The sequence below is a fragment of the Nymphalis io genome, chromosome 26 (genome assembly GCF_905147045.1).
Source record: "Nymphalis io chromosome 26, ilAglIoxx1.1, whole genome shotgun sequence".
NCBI classification, from domain to species: Eukaryota; Metazoa; Arthropoda; class Insecta; order Lepidoptera; family Nymphalidae; genus Nymphalis; species Nymphalis io.
The window spans coordinates 5,151,642-5,176,720 of NC_065913.1; the positions used below are offsets into that span (position 1 = coordinate 5,151,642).

At 31.3% G+C, this 25,079-nt stretch overlaps 1 protein-coding gene across 1 annotated transcript in view; it reads right to left on the bottom strand.

Moving 5' to 3' along the window:
- Positions 1-2,817: 2,817 nt before the first annotated feature.
- LOC126778384 (irregular chiasm C-roughest protein-like) overlaps positions 2,818-25,079 on the bottom strand; it is a 55,629-nt gene continuing 33,367 nt past the window's right edge. The window contains exons 9-21 of the mRNA XM_050501874.1: positions 19,075-19,177; positions 16,736-16,869; positions 14,651-14,774; positions 12,212-12,357; positions 11,875-12,028; positions 11,172-11,404; positions 10,540-10,722; positions 8,271-8,457; positions 7,184-7,285; positions 6,148-6,231; positions 5,642-5,733; positions 5,137-5,227; positions 2,818-3,346 (exon numbers count right to left, since the gene is read on the bottom strand). Of these exons, the coding sequence (XP_050357831.1) occupies positions 3,327-3,346; positions 5,137-5,227; positions 5,642-5,733; positions 6,148-6,231; positions 7,184-7,285; positions 8,271-8,457; positions 10,540-10,722; positions 11,172-11,404; positions 11,875-12,028; positions 12,212-12,357; positions 14,651-14,774; positions 16,736-16,869; positions 19,075-19,177 (1,653 nt within the window). The 3' untranslated portion in view covers positions 2,818-3,326. The remainder of the gene's footprint in view (positions 3,347-5,136; positions 5,228-5,641; positions 5,734-6,147; positions 6,232-7,183; positions 7,286-8,270; positions 8,458-10,539; positions 10,723-11,171; positions 11,405-11,874; positions 12,029-12,211; positions 12,358-14,650; positions 14,775-16,735; positions 16,870-19,074; positions 19,178-25,079) is intronic.

The window sequence follows — 25,079 nt, forward strand, 5'->3', positions numbered from 1 at the left end:
TTCACGATATTACAACTCATCTATATCAGCCACGTTTACGCCAAACAATAATATCAAGTGAATTTCGTTGTAAAAGTTAAAAGGTATATATAATAAATTAAAAAAAAAAACAGAAAAATAAATCAATGTTTTGTACGTCATACATTTTAATAACGAGACCTCTCCATACAAAAGAATGGAATATAAGGGCTTCACCTCTTAGCACCCTAAAAGAGAAAATTCATATAAGTTTCGTGTCGGAAGGGGTATAACCGCCCTCTTAAGGACCCACTTTTCTATTCATAAGAGTAGACTTGGAGTCGGTGGCAAAAATTCAATATTTGAAAATGTTTTGATTCTATCAATTGAATGTGGATTTGCTAATGATGTTAGAAAACGTAATATACCTTTCTTAAACATATTTATAATGAAAATGAAATGTGTACTATTTAAATAAAAATTTAAAGCAACTAAAAAGCAGCAAGGAACTTTAAATGTAATTTTAAAGGGAAACCTAGAAATCGGCCATTTGATGGTATGTATTCTTCGACCTATTTACCAACGTAACATTGGCCCTGTAACGAACATAAGCCAACATGAATGCACGAACAATCATGCGTCTATAGATGTTATACACTTTGTGCCTGTAATTATACTGGCTCACTCACTCTTTAATTCGCAATACAATGATACAAATTATTCAAGTTTGCTCATAGTTTTTTTTTCAATAGAATAATAGTAATACCGACTTTTTAAGAAATTAATAATATTTTTTAATTGATGCAATTAAGCGTAAAGCTTGTTAGGAACCTGCGACTTTTAAATCGCTAGGCGGTCTGTGTACCATTGCGCTAATGACGCTTCAAATAATTTATGTTAGCCACAAAGCCATTGTTACCATCGGGTAATATTGTATATATGTATATTATATATAACTGTTTCATTTATTATTTAAAGATAAATAATTATTGATATGTATGAAAAAAATATTAATTATTCCCATTCGAAAGGATGGAAAAATTCGGTATAATATAACGCAAATTAAATATCTTGTAAGTTATATTTATATAATTTACTAGGCAGTAAAAATATATCATGAAAATGTGACATTTTCATGCTATATTTATGTGCAAGACATATTTCAATAAACACAAGACAAGAATTGAAAAAAAAAACAAACAAGCTCAGTAAAAACCTCTTTTTATTTTCATATCGTCAAATATCAACATACTCATTTGTCAAACCATTATCATTACACGATTATTCTACAAAACACTATTAAGGTTGGGTCACACATGCGCGACACGGGCTAGAAGTAAAAATACTACTTTTTGTTAATAAAGGTACAATACAATTGATATCGTAAATTTTCCAGTTTCAATATATCGCGCAAGTATGGCTTATGCCTTAATTTAATCCACTTCGGATTTTTTTTTTATTTACATTATATATTCTCTAGTCTATATTTTAAAAAAAATTGTTTTAAAATTGTTAATAGAGTTTTAAAATTTATAACCAATTTTCCTAATTTACGTATGACCAGCTTAAAAATGTTACAATTTTATTCTATACATAAATTTATACACAACTCACCAGAAATACATTAAGAAAAATTTAATTCATAAATTTCCCTTTAACGAAATATTTTACTAATACCAAAATTCATCTTCAATTAGCACAAAATCATAATTACATACTCAAGTTAATAATATCCTGGGACATTATTCACACGGCCATCTGATCTCAAATTAAGCGGAGCTTGTGCTATGGAAACCAGACAACTGATATACTACATATACTACTTTTCTTTTGTAAATACATACTTATATAGATAATTACACCCAGACTCAGGACAAACAGTCATTTTCATGCATACAAAAGGCGAGTATCTACCAACCACGCCGACCGGCTCGTCAAAACAATCAAGTTATCATTATCATGTTATGTGATATACCAAACTATAATAGATATAATTATTATATTATTTATGTACTAGTAAAGTTCTTAGAAACTGTATATAGATTCAAAAATTGCATTACAAATAAGAATTTATCTCTAAAAGATTCGATCCAGCTATATGAATACATAAAAATAATTTTAAAAACTTATATATGTGTGTATATTTTAATATATACACATATTCGTATATATGTATATATTATGCTGTAATTTAAATATATAACTGATTACCGTGATCGCGTGATCGACCTTAAGCCGATTGAAACGAACATAATATTCAAATAATTTTTATTTCGTCTATATTATTTTTAATGTATGTAATAGCTATTTACATGAGATCTCTTTATAAAGCTTAAATTATTCTATAAAATAGCAGTCATAAAAAAAATCATCGAAATCTATTAAAATCGTTATATTTGGAAAAAATTTACAAATCATCAGTCTTCGTAAATAATTGATATTATTCGTGAAATTCATAAACTATGATTTTAATATACAAAAAAGTAAATTGGTATTGGCCAATCAGCGAGACTTGTGGCAGCGGGCGACCAATAGATGCAAGTGTTGCAAAACTGACCACCAATTGTAAGTACGTCAATTTAAAACAAATATTAAATAATTATAATGATTTTTTTCGTCATATTGATTTATTTATGTTTTAATTATTTTAATTTGTAATATTATTATTCGATACAGACAAAGAAATGATATATTATGATTAAAGTTTAATAACAATTTTATTTATAAAATTCACGATAATATAATGCTAAAACTACTACTTTGACATGGAACTTTGCTTAAAACCTTTAAATGTTTCAGAACTAAAACTACAAACACTTTATAACGAATCCCATTTTAGGCGTTGATTTTTTTTTATTTATAACAAAAGAGCAATATAAAAATGGCGTCTAATCGTAACTGGCCATCTTCATCATACTGGCTCACTCACCAATGTAACATTACTTGGCTTGGCGGTAAAATAATTCAACTTTACAATAAAGATAAAAAAAATAATGCCGACATATCAGTTTACAATTATGAAATTATTATTAAATTACTGTTTAACCAACTTTAATTATTTTTTGGCCACTATTATAGTTATCTAAGACAGTCCTGTCGTTCCTTTGTAGTCCCTTAAATAGAGTTAAAATGATAACTTAAATTAGTATTCGAATCTTTGATACATATACTTAAAGCTTTAAGTTTAGGCTTTTGTAGGATCGTTCACAAATAAATGACACACGAGAAAGTACTTAGAAATATATTAAATATTTCTAAATGTAAATAAAGACTTTCTATTTAACTAGTTTCGAATAAAGCTTTTCATTCTATTACGAGACGGTTTAAAACCGTATTATTTTCGTATTCTAAAATGTTCAGTTTTGTTGTTACACGTGAGTTCCGGAACCTGTGGAGAAAAATGTTAAATGATTACTTAGTAACGTAGTAATAAATTATCTCTTTACGATGAGCTAGCGTTCAATACCGCTACATCAATTTTAGTAGAATTTATTGGAATCGAAACTTGATAAAGGACGTTATGTATTTCTTTATTCACTTACGACTTACCAATGTAAAATGCTCACCAACTGACTTTTCAATATGGGCTATGATGGGACTGAGTTATTACTAAAACGATTAATATAACATTGACCTAAGTTATTTTTACCTTCCTACCCCATCCTTCTTATTATACACTTTATAAATAATTTTGAGATATATATATTTAGGTGTATATATTATATTTTGTTAAATTAAACTGTATTCAATTTTATGTTGCATTGAACAAATAATAAATAAATGTGCTGTCGAATTGGAGGGCGTTAGTCGCTACGACACATTATTATACTATTGTAGGTACTACTTTACTGGTGGTAGGGCTTTGTGCAAGCTCGTCTGGGTAGGTACCACCCACTCATCAGATATTCTACCGCAAAACAGCAGTACTTGATATTGTTGTGTTCCGGTTTGAAGGGTGAGTGAGCCAGTGTAATTACAGGCACAAGGGAAATAAAATCTTAGTTCCCAAGGTTGGTGGTGCATTGGCTATAAGCGATGGTTGACATTTCTTACAATGCCAATGTCTAAGGGCGTTTGGTGAACACTTACCATCAGGTGGCCCATATGCTCGTCCACCTTCCTATTCTATAAAAAAAAACTATCGTATACATTGTTTATGATATGTATAATTTGTTCAAAATAAATAAAACATTTATTATATTTATCGTTATCCGTAACCGTAACAGCCTGTGAATGTCCCACTGCTGGGCTAAAGGCCTCCTCTCCTCTTTTTGAGGAGAAGGTTTGGAGCTTATTCCACCACGCTGCTCCAATGCGGGTTGGTAGAATTCACATGTGGCAGAATTTCAGTGAAATTAGACACATGCAGGTTTCCTCACGATGTTTTCCTTCACCGTAAAGCACGAGCTGAATTATAATCACAAATTAAGCACATGAAAATTCAGTGGTGCTTGCCCGGGTTTGAACCCACGATCATCGGTTAAGATTCACGCGTTCTTACCACCGGGCCATCTCGGCTTTTTATCGTTATATATTACTGTTATATATTTATTGTATTTGTATTTCCGATATATAAAAATTACATATACTATTTATCAAAGATATATATATATAGATAAGACTATAAATATTCAAAAATTTTTTTATTATAACATAATATATAATATATATCAGCTGGTGATTATTACTGATACAAAATATATAATATTTAAATGAAGTAACAATAAATCGGCTAGACATAAAAATAAAAACTATTAATATTTTTACATTTGTTAATTTTGTCTGACATCAATATTAATATTATTCAAAAATATATATTTTTTAATCAATTACATCGAAGGCAACGCGAATACATCCCAATCTAAAAAATCGATCCTCTATTATCAAATTTGATCTCACTAGAATACTCAAGGCTCATTTTTTTTATATAACGAGTGTCTATTTTGAAGGTAGCTTTGATATTCCTATTTTTCCCTCCAAAGCGTGAAGTTTGAGCTAGAAGTGGGACTATAGCCCAAGGGGTCAAGATCAGACTTGAGATTTCCACATACCTAGACGGCGGCATTGAAGTTTCAAAAATAGAATACGAATATGTAATACAAATATAAAGTTGAGTTACCTGTGGTAGATATTTAGATTCAAAAATAGAATATGAAATACAAATATAGTCGTTGTTACCTTTGGTAGATATTTGTGACGAATGCATATTCCCTTGGCTGGACGGTGGAAGGATATACAAGGCCCCGGCTTGTGGCGGGGTTTTAGGCACCTAGATTATCAGAAGGAATTTATTATTTGTCATGCAATGAGAATTTTTTTTATAAATTATCTAATATAATTAAGGCTATACACAATATTGATGAAACTAATAATTTGAGGAGTACTATTCAATTGAGGAGTGTTATATATATAACAAAAATGAGGTATATATATATTTTAACCTACGCATATCTGATACAATATTTTATAACTGGCTCTGTATTGAATTTTTATGTATTCAAGAACTTGATTTTAGGTTTCTGTAATAATTTAACATGTTTTTTTTTATATTAATGCAAATTTTTAAAGAGAATTGGAGAATGTAAAAATATCGTTTTTCAAAATAAAGGTTTATTTGACTGCACAACAATAAAAAAAATTAAACAAAAAACAATTAATTTAATTTTATATATAAATTACTTACTTGGGGCTGAGCAGTATTATTAGTAGGCGAAGAAATGGGCGGACTAGTAAAAGGTCTTGTTGACGATGAAGACGGTGACGTCACCGATGTACCTGGTGACGATTTTCATAAAATAAATATAAGATTTTCGTTAAAAAAATAATAACTGAAGAACAAAATATCCTAGGTCACCAAAGACAACAAACAAAGTATTGACTTTATACTTTATTGTACACCACAAATATTTAAAAATTACAAAACATAAACAAAACCTAATTATGAGTAGCACACAACTTTAGCGAACTTGTCGCTACATAGCGATCTGTTCCAGGCAACCAACGGCGTAATTACTCATAGGATATGAGGTAGTTGGTGTATGTGATAATAATAATATAACAAATATATAATAAAAAAATCTTAGATAATTATATTTAAAAAAAATTCAATACCATTACTACAGATACAATGTTTACTCAAAAGATTATTGTTACATAAAATGCTATTGTAGTCAATGGGAAAAAACTTACTTGGTGGGCGATGATTTGTATTTCTTAAAGTATAATATGGTGGGGGAGCGTTTTTAGCTGCATTATTGACTGAAGGGACGTAAGCTGTAACAAAAGAGGTACTTAATACAAGCTGTGTGTGCGGGTTTTCTGGTGTTAAATTTGTTTTTCATGGAGTAGTTAATCCTAAGACTGAACAATAAATATGTCGTAACGAACGCAAAAAAACACTTTTTAATCTAACCCGTTAAATTTGTATTTCTTGTAGTAGTTAATCCTAAGACTGTACAATAAACATGATACAACGAAAGCGAAGTAAAACTTTTTAATAAATCCCGGGGAATTTCGAAAAATCTTGAAAACAGTTTTCATCGATTACTAGCTACTCACTCATCCTGGCTTTGTACTGGTAGAATAATGATATACATAAAACTATTTATATTGTAATGCGGTCAGTATAGCTCCCATTCGGCATGATTTTCAGACATCTTCAATATTTACGTCATATTTCAACCAATATTTACAAAACATTAATGAATTATACACAAAAACTTCGTAAATCATTTCGTCTATTGGTGAAAACTGTACAAAAATCCGTTCGGTGGTTTTTGAGTTTATCGCGTTCAGACAAACAGACACGTCGGGGAAACTCATATTATAATATGTAATGATATTTACCTACTTATATAACTAAAACTGCGTTTAACAAATATATACATAAGCTTTAAGATATGATAACTTTTCTTAGACTCAAAAGTTTTTAATTAAATAATCTAAACGGTATCTTGGAATGGGAAATATTCCAAGGTAGAAGAATGAAGAAGAATAAAATTTATCATTCTATATTATTCTACCACTAAACATTTATTATTTGTAATACTGTGCCGATGTGAAGGCGAATGAGCCAGTCGAAATAGTTGTAGATGTAATTAATTTAATGACTTACGTTAGCAATGTCTAAAACTCTAAAGGTAGTGGTGACTACTTACCATCAAGTCTTATTGTAACTCTATATTAAATTCCCTATATTAAATTAAAGAAAAACTTTAAAACTCACGTAAAGGTCCAGCGTTCCCTCTTAAGTACGGATTACCGTAAGTCGCCGCATATCTCACATCCATTCCTGTCATTATAACTCCAGGGTTAGCCATCGGTATTACTGTTAAAAATCCACTCATTAAACTTACAAAACAAGCATTACTTTAATCAATAAATTGTGTTTGTGTAAGTACACACATACATTTTATCTTATAATCTTTTATATAGTTCAAATCAAACACTGTTTTAATTAATATGTATCTTTATACTGAATTTAAATATGAATGTAAAAATAATATTTTAAAGGAACGACTTTTTAGGCAATACATTGTGAAAGATAAATTAATTAAACTGCCTAACAAACATGGCATGAAAAAGTAACAGTCAAATGTTCCACTGTCGGGCAATGACCTCATCTCTCTATTTACGGAGAAGAAGATTATCCTACCACTCTGCTGCAATACGGGTTAGTGAATTTTATCCCATACATGCATTTTTCCTCATGATGATTATTTTTACAACTTGATAATGAATCCGCAATCTTCGTTTGAGATTAATGAATTCTAGCCACTTGGCCATCTCGTCTTATTGAAACATGATAACCTCCATAATATTCCAAGTAAAGTTTAAGTAAGCCAATGTTGTTACAGGCATAAAACAAATGTCAATTTAAGCTTTACACTCGACAGCGCTTAGCGTATAAATAAAACGTTCCTAAAACAATACTATAAAAGGGATTATGACGTACTCAGTCGACCATCTTTCTATTCCTTTAAAGATTTTACCCAAAGCCTATTCCGACCAGATGAGGAATAAAGACAAATAAACAATTTTGACATTTAATTGACGCAATATCTTTGACTCATATCATGAGTAATATTATGATTACAATATTTATTATGGATTCCTGAAAAAATGACGTAAATGACGTAATGTAAATGATAATTGTAAAATTAATATAAATGGTTTAGTTGAATATTGTAAATAAAGATATATTAATCAAGAATTGCTTGTAGTTTATAATAGAAATAAAATCTAATGTTTGTTTTTACTCCTTCTTCGATTAGAATAGAATATACTATTTCTTATTTAAATTGAAGACTTACCATCTGGTCCTATCATTCCTCCAAGCCGACCACAGCTGCCTTGACGATTTAATGATCCACAATGGCTCTGATATGTAGAAGCATCAGTACTTCTGGATAAAGATCCTGTCATGGAGTCATTGGACTGCGGTGGAGCGTAGTCTCTAGAATAGTCCACGTAAGGTACGTAACCATTCTGATCGTGGGTCTGTAAAGATAGCCCTTTTTATTTCCACTGTTAGTTTATTTGTTATACCAAAGATTTAAAGTAATTAAATTAATTCAAAATCAAATACGTAATATACAGTTAATACTTTTTGGTTATAATTTTGTGTTATTTATGCTCTAAGTAGATAGCATCACAGGATCAAATTTTCAATTTAGTTAGACATTTTATTAATAGTATATGACAAACAGTTTTAAATTTAGAATTAATAACGCTTTAACAATTATCTTAATGACATGCAAATTTTATTGTTGACTCAGTTTCATCGGATTTTGTATCAAATTACGCTTCGTATTCCGTAATTCAAGTCACGTCTTGAATTATTTCACCAACTAGTTTATAAGGAACCAGTTTTAGAAGATTTCGTTCTCTTAAGTAACCGAGGACTGATATAACTAATTAAAACTGATAGCTAGTCCTCTTTAGTTATAATCAAAGTTGTTTCTTTACTTGACTAAGTTTTAAGTTTAATAAATTTGTTAAAAAGATAATTTGTTTGATCGAATTTTATTCGAGACGAATTTTAATGTTTTATTCTTAAGAGTGGAACTTATAACTATTTTGGATTAGGCATAATTATTTGAAGGCTAAAACTAAATAAACTGTATTGAATATTCTTGCGGTAAATCCAAGAGAATCTATTTATTAAATAAAATCAATGCATCATCAGCTGTTTCTTATTTAGTATATTAAATCGGTTTACAATTCAAATAAATTAATTGCATTATTCGTCAAATCGGCATAATTCAATTAAAAATTTCCATCTCACACCAAAATTATTTTTCTTATTATATTCTTTTCGTCGTCCGCGAAATATCTCAGCAACAGAAATCATTAAGTTAACTACGCTTAAATTAAATTAATAAATAACTTAAGTCAGTACAGAAATATATTATTTGAATAATAAATAAACTGTCTATGCTTATTAACTATTCTTGTAAATCGATTCAAAAATGCAAGAGCCTACTTTAATAGTTTGATTTTGATACGAAAACTGATTTAGTGCTCCGTCATTGTCCAGTGTAAAGCATCGCGCTTTGACTTAAACAAATAGCTGGCGTGCACAATAGTAACAGATGACATCATTGTAGATGGCCTACATTTGTACATGGACGAGGATATATCTCAGATGAATTTAAATTCCGTAACACAACTGTGTTGTTTAATATCGTAATTTTGAAGTGGCATGAAGCCAAAACGTGAACGGATCATTGGTTTGTTACAACCTGTTTATAGTCCATAATGGGTCGCAGTGAGTGAATATGGGGGGCAACGCTAACGTTGAATAGAAATGTTCAGCAATTCAACACAACCCCGTCATACTACTATGAAAATATTGATAAATTATGTGTCATAGTTACGTGTACAAACAAATTTAAAAACACTTCAAATTAAAATATAATGAATACCATACTAATACCATACTAATTTACATTTGTAAACGCCGTTAGATTATAATTTATTAATCGTGATAGGTTATGCGCAAGCGATCCCGTGGCGTCCCCCGAAAGGACGGTGTGGGTACCGCTGGTCTTTTAGTGGGTATTCCGGCGCCTTCAACGTCGGCGAGTCCGATATACCCCCCCCCCCCCCACCTCATGTCGGGGAAACGCGTAAACGCGTTTTTCCAGCGGAGAAAAAAAGATATCATTTAAGTTAAAATGTCCTGTGATATTGTAAATGGAATATTAAAAAATTTCGACAGTCTACAAACTCTAAAGAATTATTATTAACTGCAGTGCAGTTCAGCAGTTCTTAAACTTTTGTCAAATGGTTAAAATGTCGTTAAATATAAACATGTGATATAAGAAGTAATGTTATTCTGTAAGAATTAAATTTCTCAATTGTAAAATGTTGAAAAACGTCCTATGTGATACGATTTTTTGATATGTGTATTCAATTAAATTTATAATTATTACAGTCAGTGACGCATATCGCTTTCCGACATTTAATAATAGTGTTTTGCCGTGAGTTTCGAGTTAGTTTTAGGGAATAACTCCGTAGGTCAGAAAATAGTTTACAAACATAAATTACAAATATTTCAGAGTAAAAATTTCTTATTACCTTAAAATGGATATTATGTAAGGGCTGATTAAAATCACCACTATATCTCTGGTATTGTTTCATCAGCTCATTGTCATAGCCGGATTCTGGTTGCGGAACTGGTCCGGCTAATGGGAGTCCCAGATTAGTTGTCAAGTGAAGCGTTGAGTGAAGTTCCGTTTCAGAACCGTTGTTTGAAATATCCTATATAATACGACACTAGTTTAATATTTCAGAAAGAAAAAGAGTACATACTTGAGTTTCACTGCCCATTTCATGAAACGCGTAAATAAGTTTACTCACCAAAGACTGTTAAACAACTGTAAAAAACTGTTAATGTAGAATAATACAATTATTATCTTTATTAATAGAGCGGCCTTTGTTGTAAGCTAGCAAAGCTATAATTTTTATATTTGTGTAAAAATATCACTTTAATATACAGTTTAGAAGATATTCCCCACTAATCTGATCAGAAATCCACGAAGGTTATAACTGTAACTATATAATAATGGCGCACCTTGGGAGAGGCCTATGTTCAGCAGTGGACAACGATTGGCTGTTGATTGATATGTAATAATACTCAAATAAATTACACACAAAACTTACATCATTTAACTACATACTAAATACATTAATCTATCATTATGTCTTACCATATCGCAGCTTCCTTCGACTTGTCTCAGCTCCAATTTCAAGTCACTTATATTAGAATTTCGATCACTATCTTTAAATTGATCACAAGTTTTACCAACTTCGGTAATATCTGGTTTCTTCACGTCCGATTTGTTGGTCTTTCGATGACACAGCATTATGACGAGCATTATAATGAGAATAACTATAGTTATTGATGAACCAGCTCCAACGATCACTATAAGTGGAAGTGATTCTGTAACGAATGTTTTATTATAATTTAAATAATCATTTGAACTGAAAATGGCTCGAACTGTCTTGTTCAATTCGTCTGAGATTATTTTATCTAATAAATAGTATCGGTACATAAAAATTTGGTAATATGAGGAATATTCTAGAATATTTAATACAACATTTTAACTAACACTTTTTTGAATACCATAAGAAGCATAATGGCTTCGTGGTTAGAACACGTCAATCTTAACCGAATATCGTGAATTTTCTTGTTAATGGGAGAAAACCTGCATATGCCGGATATCCGGAGATTTTTATCTAATGTTATAAATGAAAAAAAGTAGCAACTTGATGGAATAAGATTCATGTCTTTAAGCATAAATGAAACAGATTTACGTCCATAAGTATGATTGAAATGGTGAGCAGCTTATGCTGTATAACTAATGCAGCATTACGAATAAAATAATAGTTTATTACAAAATAAACACTCACTATCTGGCATAAGGTTAATTTCCGCACTGTCGCTCCCATAGGCATTTAATGCTGTACAATTGTATGGACCAAAATGTTTCGCTTCACTTTTCCTGATAACCAGTGTGGATTTAGTTAGCCCATCCGGTAGTGATTCTTCTAAGAATACATATTCCTGTACAGAATATTTATTCAAAATATTAATACACATAAATCTTACATACTATTAACAAAAGGATAGTCAAAGAGGAAAAGATAAACAAAAAATAGGTAAATTACAAAACCAATTGGCTTTGGAGCAGCAGAGAGAGTTATACATTAACAGGCTATTTTATTTTATTATTTTAATAAAACTTACATGATTATGAAACGAATTGATTTCATTTCCAGCGAAAGTCCAAATAACTAAATCTGGCTTCGGTACAGAAAACGAAACACATTCAATATGTACGCTACCACCTTCGACGCCATATTGTGTTTTATTGGACATAATTTTTGGCGGACCTAAAAACAAAATTAATCTGAACAAAGTTAAAAAATTTAATTACGATTAACATTGTTTGACGTAACAATTTTACATATTAGAGATATGATTATAGAATATGATAATATTTTAAGACCAGATCTGGTTCTTGAATTTCAAGAGAAATAATAACTTGTCTTACAATTATCAAACAGCAAAATATGCCATAAAGGAATACAACTCGCAGCTATCAAATTTACAGGTGCATCAAACCACTAAAATAATAGATGATACTTCAGTGTAATTGCTAAGATGGTTAACTTGAATAATAATAATAACCTCAAAATGAATATTATATTTATAGAGCTAATGTACTGGGTCTTTTAAAGAATACTAGCAATGCTCGTTTTTAAGGAATTACTAATTGTGGGTCTAAGCGTGTTGAAGCTTCACGTTAAGTCATTTAGAATTAAAATTAACAATTTATGTAAAAACATACACAGAGAAAATATAATACATTATCATATATGAATATTTATGTTTAGGTAGCGGCGAAAATTATCCAAAGTTACACTTATCTGGTTCGAAATTAAGTAAACAGGGTAGTAAGTTATTTTCGAGAAACCACAACATATTTTAAAGTCTAATAGGAACCTAGTTTGAAAGTATTATTTTGTAATTTGTTATATAAATTCGCATATTTTACATAATTTAAAAGTAATTGTATTTCAAATATAGTGATTACGTCATCATCAAATGCTAGTTGGCACTTAACTGCATTCTTATTCTTATCATAGTTTTGGCGTTGTATATACACAACGTATAGGCTTGAAGTCGGTTTTATCATTATAATGTCTTCAATATTTTATGCATTATTAACAATTATATAATTGAAGCATAATATGATTCATTTAGTGGTTAGATATTTAATCCACATACTGTTTAACGGCGGTAAAAGAAGTCGGATGAATATCTACCATGTCATGCTTCACTACTCCACACTCTAACTGCGCTGACTTTCTCTAAAGTTGAAATGAAAAAGCGGTGAAATATTCTAAGGACAGACAGACTGTGAAAATCTGGAAACGAATCCCGAACAAATGAAACTGAGATATTTGATAAAATATGAACTTCCCATTACCATAAATCTCAAATCGTTATTAATCCTATAAAATATAAACACGAAAGAACTATACAAGTTGAAACCAATATAGTACCTGATTTATGACTGAATATTGTAAAAAACCTCTACCATGAGTTTTATTGTAAGCCTATGTACGTTTTAGCCTATCAGTCTCACTAACGACTATTGCACCTCACGTGAATTTTAGAAGGGCTTTAAAATATATAACAATTTTTTACGAATGTTTTCAAACAAAAATGGTGCTTTGGGCACGATGACGTCATTTCCTAGAACAGTTTCGAACTTTCTTTGTTTCGTTACGACCTACAGATTCTTTTGTTATTCTAGAAGACTTTCAGCAAAATATATTAATACAATGACACACAAAAGAATAGGAGCTTATAGAATGTTAAAGTGAATTAGTTCCTGATTTCAATTATCCAGTATGCTTAAAACAATATACGCCTCGAGTATTGAAATATTTATACATTTTTTAATTTTGACATAACCAAAAATCGTAGTAATCAAATCGAATAGCAATAAAAACGGTATAATAGTATATATTGGGGGATAAAGAGACGAACGAATACCAAGTTTTTTGTCCCCTTTATTCTTGTTACCCATTATTTTTGATTGTCCACAACATTGGTTAGAATGTAGCAACCGATGATTGCAGGTTCAAATACAGGCAAGATCCGAATTTTTATGTACATAATTTGTGTTTATAATTCATCTCATGCTCAGTGGATCATCAAAACATTGTGAGGACACACCCTTACCTTCAAAAGTAACGGAGGCCTTAGGCGAGTAATGGGACATTATATTAGTTTGCATTTACATAACTGTTACTTTTTGTATATTATCTGGGTAAGTACAGAGCTATAGCTCAACCCCAGGCCAGTTCTAGCCGTGACGTGGTTCGTACAGAAATAAACATATCCATTTACGTGGAAATGTTATCCAACCACTCACCAATTATTTCCCGCTGACTCATACTATTTGTATCATTGCGTTTTGGTCTACATGCTAAATCATGGTGGGCCAGTGTAATTAAGGCACAACTAATATAAATAGATTTCATTGTTAGCCACGCATCTAAGCTATAAGAAGAAGTTCATATTTCACTCAATGTCAGTCTTTAGGGCGAAGCAGACCAATCAGGTGGAACATGTACTGGTGTGCCTTTCTAAAATAAATAAATAAAACAACACCTTTTAAATAAACCATGGCTGGAGCCTCGATGTCTTGATAGCCTTCCACACTAGCTCTACACCAGTATTGACCTGTTGAATGCTTATTGATCGTGACTGTGAGGTTCGAAGATTTTCCAGCTCTCTGTAAAAATATTGTTAGCTATAGTATGGCAATAGTATACTAAAAATTTTGACATTTTTAGATACAAAAATGCATTAAAATGAAGTCAAGCTGTATTGATAACGTCATCCTGATCGATTTAGACTGTGATGCGATTGAACGAAGTCAACTACGTTGAACATAGTATTGTGCACAAGTGTGTGCGCTAACTCAGGTGAGCTCTCATAATCCGATAAGACGGCTAACGTCTTCTCTTCTTTGGTCAGCTACAGGTAATGACAGAGAATTCTAGTAAATTTGTTATTGGTTTCTTACACAGGCCCTCAGGATTTATAGCTTTATAGGCCAGCCTCTAGAATTACGACACTATTGCTTTATATGAAATAATTTGATATATATTTAATAAATCATAAACATTTGATTTGTCGTTTTTCTCAATCTTAACAGCTTCTTTAATAATATTTATGTAAGTATAATCTTCATAACAATCAATTTTGGAAACAACAGCAACAAATGGGAGCAAAAACTCAATTGAAATAAATTTAAAATTCAGTCGTATATAAGGTTACTAGTAAAAAAAAAATCAATTCAAATATTTTTTGTATCAATAAATAAAAACCAATATAAGTAAGAATGTTATTTACGGACTCATCATTCGCGTGCTATGAACCGAATATCGTCATTTAATTGGAGTCTAAAACGGATTGGATGCAGCGTCGTAGCGCGTACCTAACATAATATGATTTGATCCTTTACGATATATAAACAGTTAAATTGCTAGTGACAGCTTTTGGAGCAACGCTTATTGATGATATTATTTTATTTCCGGATATATCACAATAGTTTTCTATTGTGATATATACTTAATAATAGTGCCAGCGTCTTGGGTACAACAGGACAATCTTAGACGGCGTATTATTTCTATAAATTTGTAATTTATTATTATTACGTATTTTGTTTTTTTTTATTTTAATTTTATATATAATAAAAATGTCTGTACATAGCTAGCATTCTTTTTTTATTATAGATTTGGCGTTGTATATACACAGCATATAGGTTATCAACATTTTATATACCATTTGAATAAAATAAGTGAACGATTTCTTAGAAACTTTCATACACCACTACCTTAGATGATGAATTTATAAAAAATCTTCCATAGTGCTTACCTACCCTCAAAAAGTAAATTTTCACATTCTGTGCGTTGTTATGTCACTGACATAACAATCCCTCTGTTATTCTTTTATCTAAATAGACATATTCCTTAGGCACAAGAGCAAAAACTCTCTTCGGTTGTATCGCATTGCCATCCCATCGCACTATGAGTTAGGGAAAAAAGAGTGCAAATGTGTTTGTGGACACATGATACCTCGTGTGCATATTGCCATTGAAATTGGGGGTGTTAGTACCAGCGTTTATAACTTCATCATCATCATATTCATAGGATTTGTATCTTCAATATTAATCTACAACTAAGAAACTGACAGAATAAATAACGGTATAAGAATTAATGCTATATAAAAAATAGTCACCTTAATTTTTTACTTTTACTACTTTTTTTCAGCTCATTAACATCCTTTTTTCACCCAAGCTTATAGTTGAAATACTAGCTGAACTAACTGACAAATCTTTCACAGGTAGTAATGCCTTATAAGAAGTTATAAAGACTATTTGTTGAATAATATTTTATAACAGGGACTTCTTATAAAAAAGAACTTGTCGGCTGATTTTTAAGGAAAAAGAACATGAACGCTTGTCACGTCATTAGTCTAAATTTTAAGCTGATGAAACTGTGTGCAGCTACTTATTTAATAATGTTATATACTAAATAAAACCTTCTCTGAAACACGCTGCATCTTCTAGTATATGTTTTATGTATATAAGTAGGTTTTTCAGTAAGGCGTTATAAAAAAAATATCTTCATAATTATCAAAATGGATTAACTGATATAATGTTAACATTAGTTATTAAGGAATACTCACGATAATTTTTTCATGATCATATCTCAACCACAGGACCTTGGGCTGAGGATGTCCATCCACTAAGCAAGTCAATGTTGCAGTCGATCCTATATCACCTTCAACATTCTGAGGCTTGGATTTGAATGCTGGACCATCTGTATTAACATCAAATATTTAAATTTTGTATTAAATTATTATGACTTAATGAAAGATTAATGATTCAAATAAGCAATGAAAATTACTAAAATGTTTTTGGATCATTTAATTTTGAAGATAAATAAACAATGAATTCATTCTTTTTTTAAATTTTCTGTAGCTGTTTCTAATACATGTCATATTAATAGCGCTTTCAAAAGCACAGTTAAATCAAGAATAAGTACTTTTCTTTAGACAAGTAAAATTTATAGAAATTTCATATTTAACCTATCATTAAGTTCGTAATTATTAATAATAATATCAATGGAATAATGGGAAATAATTCCCTTCTTTTCACAAACTTATAGCGAGTTATTATCAAAATTAAAAATTAAAAATCTAACAAAAAAACATAATATCAGTTCTTTAATTTTTAACATCCAATTTTATATCTGCAAGTTATATTTTTATTGTGAGTTTCTCAACCTATTTTTATCGTTTTATTTTTAAAACATTTATAAAAGATATAACAATTAGTCTGGTTTGCGTTGTGATCATGGCTAATTCATTTTTCGTTCAGAGAATCAGAATTGCATGGGATGGAAACGCGGGTAGCATTCTTGTTCTACAGGTAGTTATCTTTAATTTCTATATATTTTAATTCTAACTCTTAAGAAGTGTGTCAAAATATATGGTTTTCAATGGTTTCTATGTGTCAAAATATAATAATATAGCAATAAGGTCCCCGTTCGCTAAACCGTAAGACAGATCAAAATTGCCGAATCCCACAGATTCGATAAAAAATCATATGCTTACTTCATCTCTCTAAAACAGGTTTAACAGCAAATTTAACATTATTCCCACAAGGTAAAGGGTAATCATTACAAGGGCTCAAGTGAAACATGTAGTACCCAAATACTATTAACAATGAAATACATTGAAATTTAACAATATGTTACGATAACATTACACACACATACTTGTTCAAAATTTTGTTTTGTGTAAATAAAATTATTTTTATTGACCTGTCAGGGTACTTAGTAATATGAGTTTGCTTCATGTACAAAAGTCTTTGTAGTTTATAGTTAATTATTTATTATTAATTTATAGTTAATTATTATATATATATATATATATATATATAATTAATTAACTATGGCCGGAATATTCAATTCGGCTGCGCTTTTATGATATACACGACACAGTGTCAAGGGTATAGAAACTTACAATCAAAATATTTGATAATATGCGGTAGTATGAGTTTTGTCGCAGAGCACCTGAATATTTAATAAGAAATTCGAGTCTAAAACTTGAACGTGGCTTTGAAAAGCGACGTCTCAAAATTTAATACGATCCCGCGGGTATCGCGCGAAACTGTTGCCAAATTATTTATAATAATTTTCCATATGAATCAATTCTTAATAACATATTTCGTTGAAATAATAATTATAGCTAAAAAATATTATATATATATATATATATATATATATATATATATATATATATACAATAACATATAAATAAGTATTTCAATTTGAAATAATAGAAAAAAAATACAAATATTTTGATGTAATTACATCGAAACAAATTAGTGAAAATACTATTAACAAATTCCTTATATTTCTCACTTTGTGGAAAGTCATATCCTAAAAGTCTAAATCGTGCTATCAATGTTTTTTATGACGATTTGTATAATATACTCAAGACTCGTCTCCGTGAGCATATTTTGTCAGAAAGTTCCTAGTTCTCTTATATATATTATAGCTCTGTTATATTTCTTATTGTCAATTACCGCCTTCACGATTTTCTGCTTAGCCTAAAGGTTGACTGGTAGAGAATGCCTTTAGGCATTAAGTCTGCCTTTTGTCCTTCTACGCAATGTATGGTGGTCAAATTTTTTTTAAATAAAATAAATATAGTTATACAACCACCTCCTTTATAAAAGGAACAGCTTTCCTCAAATTAGTTATGCTATCAGTTAAAGTTAACATGGTAGTAAGAAAAAATCATTAACACCTTTACTGTTTGCTTAAAATAAAATTCTATATTCAAACTCTTTCAGTGTTCAATATAAGAATAATAATCTCAATATAGCAACAATTCTAAGAATGTAACCAATTCGAATGGAAATCAAAACATTTTTCTAAATATTGAAAGAAATAAAAACAATTCTATTACATTTATCTACCAAATAGAACGTTGAAAATATAATTGGAATGACTTACAGGAAACTTCTAGGGTTTTAGACTCAGCGCTGTTGCCAACTTCGTTCTGAACATCGCATTTAACGGTCGCCTCATTGTACTTCCGAGACACATTTGATATAACCTGCAATAAATGGTAAATTCAGACTGGGTTCTTGGCAAATAAGCTCATGTTTCGCTTTAGAGCAGAAATTGGTCTTGTATTTTTGTGAAACTAGAAGATCACGTCCAGAAATGAATCTTTTTTTTTTTAAATGATACAATTAAAAATGCCTGCAATATTATAGAGTATATACCTATCCATTATAGTGTTCTTACATCTACATCATTCATAAGTATTTTTAATTTAATTTTATGTGTTAAATAATAATACGGAATAGTTAATGTAATTTTCAGGTTACTGAACCGCAAATTCGTCCATGAATGTCCATGAAATGAATTTATGGCAAATTCGTTATGATATTAAAGTAGGTGTTCTGGGTTTACTCTCAATACAATATACTAGTGTTATTTTTAATGTAAGTTAATAAATATCAGCCTGGAAATATCCCACTGCTGGGAGGCTATCTACTATCCTTTTTGAGGAAGTATGGTGCGTATTCCACCACATATGCACCAATGCCGATCTTTGGATGAACTTGTAGCAGATTCTCACCCGGGACCTATACATTTCGTCACGATTTCCGTCATGGCTGAGCATGAGATGAATTATAAACACAAATTCAGCACACAACTAACTCGTTAGTCCTTGTCCAGGTTTTAATCCACAATTTTCACTTTTGATAAACGTATTTTATTATATGTAGTCTATGCGTGTATATACATACATATGTAAATAATGGGAATATTGATATAAATGTCGGAGCAATATCAAGCCATCCATCTACTAGCCGTATAAAACCAGGATATTGGCAATTTAATTCAATATTTATAGACGTCTGGCTCGATTAACATCACAAAAAGGGTATTTTAAAATTACTCAAAAAGGAGAAAGATTCGATATCCGACGCGTAGGATTTTTATTAAATAATCATTTTAAATATAGAAAAAGTGTTCCCTATATGAAGCAAAGATAACCGAAACAATAAAGATACAGTCGTAGTTTATAATACCCGATCGGTATGTTAAAAATATTATTCTATCGTATGAACAAAGACCTTATGCCGCCTGTCCCTTTCTTACTTCTCAAAAAGGGGATAGCAATAAAATATTCCCCGAGCTCTTATAATATATAAATCAACTGTCATGGCGGTCGGTTAAATGGTAGTAGTAGATGTGTTATGGCGTCATAGGAGTTACAATAAAATGAATATGACAATCGTCTTCATGAAAAAATATATAATTTTCTTGGTAATAAGCAAGTCGTGAAGGGAAGTGTTAGTACTCTATGATATCTCTGTACCTCTTAAAACATGTCAAATTATATGATTCTCGGTTGAGTAGTTACGACGTGAAAGCTTAACAAACAAACAAACTCACTTCGCATTTAAAACATTACTAATAATTTAGGATGAGTATGAGAGAAGATTTTTTTTAAATGAATTAAACTGTATTCTATGATTTCCATAACAAAAGCTTACTTTGTCTATTCAGTGCCACAGATCACAGACGTAAATGGAAGTAGAGCTCTCTGTTTATATGATAGTAATTTGTAGAAACCATTTTTTTTTTCTTAATATCAGCATAGTTATTTTGTAATTGGGTAGTACCGATCCCGTGGCACATCCACTATTAAAAATAATAAAGTACGTACATGATAAATGAAACTGTTTTTTTTAAACGTTACAAATAGACGTGTTGTCGTAAAATTTTATCTTGAGATCTAAATTTCATCATGCAACTAATATCAAGTGTTCACATCTAGCGTAGGTTCACTTTCAGCTCTAGTGTGTAACCTGAGAGTTTGACTGGCGACATGTCCTGCTAAGTAGCCAATCAATGTCTGCGGCGCGTAGTGGCCCAGTATGTCCGTAACAGCCTGTGAATGTCCCACTGCTGAGCTAAAGGCCTCCTCTCCTCTTTTTGAGGAGAAGGTTTGGAGCTTATTCCACCACGCTGCTCCAATGCGGGTTGGTGGAATACACATGTGGCAGAATTTCAGTGAAATTAGACACATGCAGGTTTCCTCACGATGTTTTCCTTCACCGTAAAGCACGAGATGAATTATAATCGCAAATTAAGCACATGAAAATTCAGTGGTGCTTGCCCGGGTTTGAACCCACGATCATCGGTTAGGATTCCCGCGTTCTTACCATTGGGCCATCTCGGCTAGCTTATCCGAGTAGGTACAACCCACTCATCAGATATTCTACCGCAAAACATCACAGTATACTTGATATGTTCCGATTTAAAGGGTGAGTGAGTCAGTGTAACTGCTCGCACAAGGGACATAACATCTTAGTTCGCACGGTTGATGGTCCATTGACAATGTAAGGGATGGTTAATATTTCTTGCAATACCAATGCTAATGGGTGGTGGTGACCACTTACCATCAGCTAGCCCATATACTCTATATAAAGAAACATTATACAATGCAAAACGGCATAGCAGATTATCGGTTTTGTGTGAACGATACTTCAACATGTAACGCTCGCTAACACTCCGCGGCTGACTTTACGCTAGGTGTCAACGATCGCTAATGTCATAAACTAATTAATGACATGAGCTCACGGTATACTGCCTACCTTATAAGACAGATACCGAGGTCCTAGGTTCAAACTCGGGCCCGAATTAAAAAAATTCTATTGATTTTGTTGGTTCTATCAGTAAATTCTCATAAGTTCCCGGAGTCTGAAAATTGGAAGTGTTGCCTTAGAAAGTTAGCAAAACCATTGGTACTACACCTGAACTCTTTCTGGTCGTGTCGTATTTGACATTTAATCGGATTATGAGAGTGACGATATAAAAAGTGCATCTGTGTTTGTACTATAATGCGTTCCGTGCAGTTGGCTAGCCTCTCTTGAGTCTTATAAATGCTCGCCGTGGCCGAAGTCAGTCAGGAGTCAATGTCAAATTAAATAAAATCAAATTAAAATATTTTATGCAACAGAAGCATTACACTTACCTATTGATAAATAAATTGTAAACTAACACCGTTTAGGAAAAGAAATAGCCCAACCTGAGAAGAACCGGCGAAAGAAAACGTTAGATTAAATATCTCAATAAAAATAATTAAAGACAAAAATATTAATTAAAACCGTTACGTATCAAAACGTCAGTCTCAAATTAGACTTTGAAATTTTACACTCAACGTAAAAGACCAATTGAATTTATTCAAGAATAAGATATCAATGACATAAAAAGCGTTCGAGTAAAAATCTCAACAAAAGTGCCCGTTTAAAAATACTATCCCGAATTTGGGTGTATTTTTACGTACAATAATTTAATGACTCGAACAAGAGCCCGCTCACCGATCTCATACGAAATTCAATTATCGCAAACTTCCTTATTTATGGCGTTAGTAACTTTATAAGGGAAAATTAAATGGTATTTAACTGATACACGAATTTCATTTCTTTGTACAGATTTACCGCGGATAAGCAAAATGAAATAAATAAATTATATACTTTTACCTTACTTATAAACTTCACTGGCTGTTATATAAACATTAATTTCGCTCTTTCTAATAATAATGGCTTATTAATTTGACATTCGAAAGAAGAAGACATAGCATTGTTTAACTAATCACCCGGTTATAAGTAAGACCGTTATTGTTTTGGGTACTTGTGTGATTTATAAGGAAGCGTTTATATTTTGTCTACAAAATTCTAACACATTCCACGTACCGACTCCAATCGGAAATGGGAGAATAAGATCCAGAAGATCAAAGGTAATCGTCAGCGGTACGGCTCAATCAGTTCATTTTCTTTCTAGTCGTCTAAATGTTAATTAAAATAATACGTATTGTTAAAGAACAAACTTTTTTTTTGTATAGAATAGGAAGGCGGATGAGCATATGGGCTACCTGATAGGAAGTGGTCACCAACGCCCATAGACATTGGCATTGCAAGAAATGTTAACCATCGCTTACATCACCAATGCGCCACCAACCTCGGGAACTAAGATGTTATGTCCCTTGTGCCTGTAATAACACGGCTAATGGTAATTACACTTTTTAATAATTTTCGCAAATTCCAATTAATTGCCAAAGAAATGTCGTTTAATTAATTTAATATCACTTGATAAATTTAAGTGATAAACCATAAGATTCATATGCTATTTAATAGCACAGAAGAACACTTCAGATATATGCTATAATAGCATAATATTAACATTTATATATGAAAAGAGTAGAGTTGTGAACTAGCACGCTTCTTAATCGACGTTCTATTCACGTGCTAGTTGATGCAAAGTATGAGGTGCAGGATCAACTCGTATGCACAAAAGCAAGCCTAATCGTGCTATTTTCAAGAATATTGTTCGCGTTAGAAGCTAAAGACAAAATTAAGCGATAAAATGTTGAGCCGAACTTAATGAAACCTAAATCTGCAACGATGCTTTTGTTCATATAAAAATATGTCGAAAACACGAACTTTGTTCGAAAGTCCTCCAGTATGTTAGTATGTCAGCAGCGGTGTATAAATATTACTGAGTTATCCATGTTGCTTGTGTATAATCTCTTTTTATACAAAAAATATTCTCGTTTTTGTTCGAATTCGTTTATGTGTTTGATTTTGAGAACTTGATATTTTTAAGCAGTTGTTGTAGGTTGAGAGTTGTGATAAGGTTTATAATAAAGTTACAGGCTCTCGATCTAGGGGCTATATATAAGCCCACATATGCCAAGGCAATCACAATCACAGGTAAGGGTAATAATAATTTATTGTTTTTTTTTTGTTGAAGTATCTCGTGCCTCGGAAAGCATGCCGTTGTTCCTGCGCCTTAACTCTTTCCGGTCTTGTCGGATTGCCATCCCATCGGATTATGAGAATGTGGGAATAAAGAGGGCGGATGCTCTCTTTATTTCCGTGGCGGAATCAGTTAGGAAAACATCATCATCATCTTATATACCATTCAACCTATCACCATAGTAATTAGTACAAACCATAGCCATAGCTATATATCCACAAGCAATACAACATCTGCCGGATTTTATTAGTATCACCGGATATTAAAAACACAAAGTATCCCCGATTTTGATACAGCGCATAGAGTTATTTATAAGGAAGGTTTAGATGTATCATTCATTGAGGTTTTATGTAAATTGGCTGAAATATGACCATGATTATTGAAGATGTCGGAAAAAAACATGCGGACTAGGAGATTTAATAGCGTGAGCCACCGAAGCCAATATTCTACCCGTGCGAAGCCGGGTCGGGTAGCTAGTATTATATAAAGTAACAAAATATTAAATGTAATAGTCGAAACGCCCTAAGCTTTTTAAGATGTAAAAAAATTTAAAATAATTTCACTAAGGAAGACTATAAAATGCAAACAGAATTAGACGTACACGCAGGCAGCCAAACCGCAAGTTCCTTTTAACATATTCGGAAAATTTAAATATTTTAAATTTTATAAATGCTAATATAAAAAATGGAGACCATAAAAACAGAGCGTGTTTTTAAAACTGTATGTAGAATAAATTGGTTTTATATGACTGCACTTAAAAATTACTATATCTAAATATGTACATTTTAATAGTGTATATCAGGCAAGTGAGTTGTTCTATTTCACACTGGACTAAATTTGAAATAAAATTAAGGCGTTTTTGACATATTTCCCAGTGGCTTTACTGTGTTTTTTTTAATAACGAGCTGGTTGGCGTGGTTGGTAGATTCTTGACTTTCGCGCCGCAGGTTGTCGGTTTGATTCTCACCCAGGGCAGACATTTGTGTGTATAAATATGTCTGTTTGTCTTGAGTCTAGGTGTAATTATCTATATAAGTATGTATTTACAAAAAAAAAGTAGTATATGTAGTATATCAGTTGTCTGGTTTCCATAGCACAAGTTTTTTACAAGCTTAATTTGGGATCAGATGGCCGTGTGTGAAAAATGTCCCAGGATATTATTATTATTATTATTTTAT